Source organism: Bos javanicus, chromosome Y, assembly GCF_032452875.1.
Source record: "Bos javanicus breed banteng chromosome Y, ARS-OSU_banteng_1.0, whole genome shotgun sequence".
Lineage (NCBI taxonomy): Eukaryota > Metazoa > Chordata > Mammalia > Artiodactyla > Bovidae > Bos > Bos javanicus.
This window is the reverse complement of record NC_083898.1, coordinates 2,936,728-2,943,076: the sequence shown is the minus strand read 5'-3', so window position 1 is coordinate 2,943,076 and position 6,349 is coordinate 2,936,728. Positions and strand designations below refer to the sequence as shown.

The window sequence follows — 6,349 nt, the reverse complement described above, 5'->3', positions numbered from 1 at the left end:
ATCATGAGAAATGCTGGACTGGAAGAAACACAAACTGGAATCAAGATTGCCGGGAGAAATATCAATAATCTCAGATATGCAAAGGACATCACCCTTATGGCAGAAAGTGAAGAGGAACTAAAAGCCTCTTGATGCAAGTGAAAGAGGAGAGTGTAAAAGTTGGCTTAAAGCTCAACATTCAGAAAACGAAGATCATGGCATCTGATCCCATCACTTCATGGGAAATAGATGGGGAAACAGTGGAAACAGTGTCAGACTTTATCTTTTGGGGCTCCAAAATCACTGCAGATGGTGACTGCAGCCATGAAATTAAAAGATGCTTAGTCCTTAGAAGGAAAGTTATGACCAACCTAGATAGCATATTGAAAATCAGAGACATTACTTTGCCAACAAAGGTCCATCTATTCAAGGCTATGTTTTTTCCAATGGTGATGTATGGATGTGAGAGTTGGACTGTGAAGAAAGCTTAGCAATGAAGAATTGATGCTTTTGATCTGTGGTGTTGGAGAAGACTCTTGAGAGTGCCTTGGACTGCAAAGTGATCCAACCAGTCCATTCTGAAGGAGATCAGCCCTGGGATCTCTTTGGAAAGAATGATGCTAAAACTGAAACTCTAGTACTTTGGCCACCTGATGCGTAGAGTTGACTCATTTGAAAACACTGATGCTGGGAGGGATTGGGAGTAGGAAGCGAAGGGGACGACAGAGGATGAGATGGCTGGATGCCATCACTGACTCGCTGGACATGAATCTGAGTGAACTCCCGGAGATGGTGATTGATAGGGAGGCCTGGTTTGCTGTGATTCATGGGGTTGCAAAGAGTCGGACACGACTGAGCGATTGAACTGAACTGATGTGTTGATCTTGATTCAGAGCCAGAAACTGGCAAGACAGTCTTTGCTGCTGATGTAGGAGTCACATGACTAACAGGCTGTAATTTTTGAGCATTATCTTTCCTGAAGTTACCATACCTTTTTCTCCTTGCACATGAACCTGGGGCAACTCTGTTCAATATGTTTGAAAAGACTGGTTTTGAATTTTAGGTCATCCTAAAAAAGATCACATCAGCATCTTCATTTACATGTTCCACTTCAACTAAGATCAGTTCAGCGTCTTCATCATCTACTTGTTTGGTTTCTCCCATGCTCTTCTGTGGTTCTTACTCTTGTTCTTCTTCACATAACATACATGGTGGTTTTATATTTTAAATAATTTTTTATTCTTGAAGGGTGTGGCCACTGTCCAAGTACTTTCTTTATATAAAGTGCCACCTAAGTATAAACATACTACATATTAGTTAAGTACAGAAACAGAAAAATGTGCTATTTGGTTATCTCCAAAACTCTAGGGTAGTTATAAACACCCTTATCTTAGAGATAAAGACACTGAGCCTTAAAGAGACTAAATGACAGCTAAAAAACCTATGACTACAAGTCTACATGACTCTAGAATCATAGCTTTGTCCCATGTTGATTTTAATCTCTTCTATTTAAAAAAAGGAAAAAAAAAAAACACCACTGATCATTAGGTGAAATTACATGTAAAGAACAAGTCTTTTTACAAAAGCACTATTGTACAGTGTTTAGAAACATGGACTTCAGAGTCAAAGAAGATTGAGCTGGAATTCTAAGTTAGCCACACACCAGCTGCATCTTTTTCGGCAAATTTATAACTTTTAAATGTGTTTCTTTATTTTAAAGACAAAAATGCTTATTTCTTAGACTTAAGGTTAACAGCTCTTTTTAAAAAGCATCAGCTACTCAATGGCATCCTCTTTTGTAGTAAAATTGGAAGAAAATGTATCTTAAATGCACATTACAATGGATTCACACATACTAATTTCATAAATGTTAATATAGAAAATAGATAGCAGATTCAAAGTGTAAAGTATCTAGACATAGTTAACAAACAGCATAATTCAATGTCAAGCACTTAACACAGGCCTAGCAAATTGAGAATGAACTCTCTTGATAATCTCACCCCAATTCCACACTGATAATCTTAAATTTCTCCCTCTAATCCTGACTAAACTTAAATCCAACAATGCTTCATCCTTCACTCCACATGTCTCTTCCCCATATAGCAGGCAAAGTGATGCCAGTATTTCTCTGATACCAATATCAGACAGAGACATCACACACACACACACACACAACTGATATCCCTTATGAATATAGAGGCAAGAGTCTGCAACAAAATACTGGCAAACAAAATCTAACAACATATAAAAAAGTTTACATACCACGATCACGTGGGATTTATGGAGGTATGCAAAGTTGGTTCATTATATGAAAGTCAATCAACATTATGCCATTTTATTTATTTATTTTTTATAGATAAGATGTGATTTATTAGAATAGGACATTTGTGAGGCTTACAACAGGGTGTCACACCCTGAGAACTTACTAGGCTATGATTTTATAATCAAAGGATAAGGGGGAGGGGGAGAAAAACATTTCCTTGAGTAGACATCTTGCTTCCATCATCAGCTCCTCCTCCAGCTTGGGCAGGAGAATTTTCTTGTCCCTACATGCTCAAGCTAAGTCCATAAGTTACTGATTTTTGCCCTAGAGATCATTAATTTTTTGAGCTCATCAAGCAGGATGTGGGTCTCATGCCACCATTGTTTTACTGTTTTGGGGGCATGTCTTGTGCTTCTGTTGCATGCTTTTGTTGCTAAACAAGTCTGCTTGGTTTTGTGGTTAAGCAAACCTGCTCTCTTGAGTAATCATTAACTTATAAGGGTCTCCCATATTTTTTCTACTTTCAATCCCCTGTAGTATAACTAACTATATGATCAACTACATTATCACTTTATTCTGTCCCTGTCACTATTAAAGAAAATTCATGAAGGGCGAGTATCTGTAAATACAAATGAATGGGCTATAGGATATATGAGTTTTTCTCTGTTGGCCCCCAACCACATCAGATCTATTCTCTATGCCATTTTAATTAAAAAAAAAAAAAAAAGGACAAAAAACACATCTGCCTGATGAAAAAGCATTTTGCTGAATCTAGCACCTTTTCATCATAGGGCTTAAAAAAAAAAAAAAACACTTAATAACTAAGAACAGAAGAGAACTTTCTAATCAAAGCGTACCTGTAAAAGACCCACAGCTAACATCATACTTAATAATGAAACACTGAAAGCTTTCCCTCTAAGATTGGGAACAACACAAGGATGTCTATTTCACACTTTGGCTCAATATTATACTGGCAGTTCTATAAACAGGGCAATCAATCAGGTAAGAAAAAGGAGTTGCTGTTGTTGTTGTTTAAAAAAAAACAAAAACAAAAACAACATTCATAATGGAAAGGAAAAAGTCAAAGTATATTGGAGATAACATACTTTTGTATATAGAAAATCCTGAAGAAACCACAAGTATTACAACTAATAAAAATCTTGCAAAATACAAGATAAATACTTTAAAAATCAATCACATTTCTATTCAGTGGCAACAAATGTTCTGAAAATGAAGTTAAGTAAACACTTCAATCTACACTAGCATTAAAAAGAATACTTAGGAAGTCAGAAAGAGAAAGACAAATATCATATGGTATCACTTATATGTGGAATCTAAAATATGACACAAATGAACTTATCCAGGAAATAGAAACAGACTTACAGACATAGAGAGCAGACTATGTGATTACCAAGAGGGGAAGGTTGGGGGAGGCACAGATTGGGAGCTGGTGATTAGCAGATGCAAACTATAATATTAATATATAGAATAGATAAACAAAATCCTACTGTATAGCACAAGGAACCATACTCATATTTTGTGATAAACAATAATGGAAAGGATATGAAAAACAATTGTGTGTGCATGTGTGTGTGTATACATATGAAGGAAAGGAAAGGTAAAAGGAAGGAAAGGAAAGGACAACTGTTGGCAAGCACATACAGAAACTGGATCCTTGTGTGTTATGGATAGATTTTATTTCTTTTCTTTTCTTTTTTTTTTTGGCTCTGAAAAGAGCCTTTTGGGGTTTTAGAAGCAGACGATTTAACAACCTACTTCTTCTTGGGTGCAGCCTTCTTGGGCTTGGCAACCTTGGGCTTAGCGGCCTTCGGCTTAACCGCCTTCGCTGCGCTTTTGGCGGCCTTCTTGGGCTTGGCAGCCTTAGCTTTCTTGGGGCTCTTCGCCACTTTCTTGGTCACAGCAGCTGCGGCCGGTTTCTTCGCTTTCTTTGGGGTCTTCTTAGCAGTTTTCTTTGGAGTGGCCGCGCCCGTGGCTTTCTTGGTCTTCTTAGCCGCCCCGGCAGCCTTCTTGGGCTTGGCCGCACCCGCCTTCTTCGCCTTGGGCTTGGCCTCCCCGGTGGCTGCCTTCTTGTTGAGCTTGAAAGAACCAGAAGCCAGGGTGCCTTTGCTCACCAAGCTCTTGAGACCCAGCTTGATGCGGCTGCTGTTCTTCTCCACATCGTAGCCGGCGGCCGCCAGTGCTTTCTTGAGCGCAGCTAAAGACACGCCGCTGCGTTCCTTGGAGGCGGCGACAGCCTTGGTGATGAGCTCGGACACCGGGGGCCCGGAGGCCTTCCGGCGCGCCCCAGCCGGCTTTTTGGCAGCCTTCTTCTTAACTGGGGTCTTCTCCGCAGGAGGTGCGGCAGCGGGAGCAGCAGGAGCAGTCTCCGACATGGTGAAGATCTAGAACTTGGGTACAAGTGGCAAAGCGCCGATATGGATAGATTTTAAAATGGTGCAACTGCTACAGAAAACAGTATAAAGTCTCCTCAAAAAATTAAAACTAGAAATACCACATGATTCAGCAATTTATATCCATGACTCAGTGATTTATATCCACTTCTGGATATAAATTCAAAAGAAGTTAACATGGGGTCTTGAGATATTTGCACGGCCATGCTCACTGCAGCACTAATCACAACTAAGAGGTGGAAGCATTTAAATGTTCATCAAATGTGATATATACATACAATGAAATGTTATTTAGCCATATAAAGGAAATTCTGCCACATGCTACAACATGCATGATCCTTTAAGACATTAAGCTAAATGAAATAAGCCAGTTATAAAAAAGACAAATACTGCATATTTCCATTTATATGAAATATCTAATATAGTCAAGCAATAGAAAGGAAACAAAGCAGAACAATGGAGTCCAGGGCCTAGGGAAACAGGGAAGAAAAGAGGAGTTGTTATCTAATGGGACAGGTGATGTGTACAGAGTTTCAATTTTGCAAGATGAAAAGGTGTAGAGATCTGTTTCATAACAATGTGATAAGGAATTCCCTGGTAGTTCAGAGGTTAGGACTCCACGCTTTCATATCAGTGGCCTGGGTATGATCCTCAACCAGGGAACTATCATGCAAGCTGCATAGCACAGCTAAAACAATGACAACAACAACACTGTGACTATGTGTGTGTGTGTATGTGTTAGTTGCTCAGTTGTGTCCGACTCTTTGTTTCCCCATGGACTGTAGCCCACCAGGCTCCTTTGTCCATGGGATTCTCCAGGAAAGAATACTGGCGTGGGTTGCCATTTCCTTCTCCAAAAAGGCTGATGAAAGTGTGTGAAATACTTAGCATGTAAAAATGGTTAAAATTGTAAAATTTAAGTTACACGTTTTTTACAACAATAAAAAAAGAAACAAAATATTTAACAAGCAGGAAAAGGATTTGAATAGACTTTTCACCAAAGATGATATACAAACGGCCAACTATAACAAAAATACTGCTTAATGTGATTAGGAGAATGTAAATCAGTCTCAGTGAGATACTACTTCACACCCATTAGCTTGGTATAATCAAAAAGAGGAATAATAACAAGTGCTGCAGAGGATGTGGAGAAAAGGAATCTTCATATATTGTTGATGTAATTGTGGAAAATTATACAACTTTTGAAAAGTGGTTTGTCAGTACCTCAAATATTAGAGTAGCCAAATGATCCACCAATTTCATGCTTTTGTATACATCCATAAAAACTGAAAATGTTAAGTCCATGCAAAAACAATATTCACAGCAACATTACTCACAATAGCCACAAAGAGTACACCATCTAAATGCTATCCATTAATTGATGAATGGATAAATCACCTGTGGTGTATGCTCACAATGGACTACATGTAAGCCATATATGATTCATATACTATATTCAGTCATAGAAAAACCTGCACTGCTATACCTCCATGAAATGGATGAATCTTGAAAATACACAAACTAGGGGACTTTCCTGGAGATCCATTGTTTAGGTCTCTGTATAGGTTCCACCCCTGGGCTGGGAACCAAGATCTCTCATGCCCCATAGCTAAATAAATAAATGTTTAAAAAGAAATTATGATACCTGAATAAAGCGAGACACAAAGGTCACACACTGTACATAGGAGAAGTGTAA

General features: G+C 38.7%; 1 protein-coding gene across 1 annotated transcript; it reads right to left on the bottom strand.

The window, feature by feature from the left end:
• Positions 1–3,989: 3,989 nt before the first annotated feature.
• Positions 3,990–4,676, bottom strand: LOC133243891 (histone H1.2-like). Its single transcript, XM_061410621.1, has one exon. It carries the CDS (start codon positions 4,633–4,635, stop codon positions 4,015–4,017), a length of 621 nt encoding a protein of 206 aa, XP_061266605.1. The 5' UTR covers positions 4,636–4,676; the 3' UTR covers positions 3,990–4,014.
• Between the last annotated feature and the right edge of the window lie 1,673 nt (positions 4,677–6,349).

Excerpts from the sequence above, each read along its gene's own strand:
- LOC133243891 (XM_061410621.1), bottom strand. The coding sequence starts at position 4,635 with ATGTCGGAGACTGCTCCTGCTGCTCCCGCTGCCGCACCTCCTGCGGAG.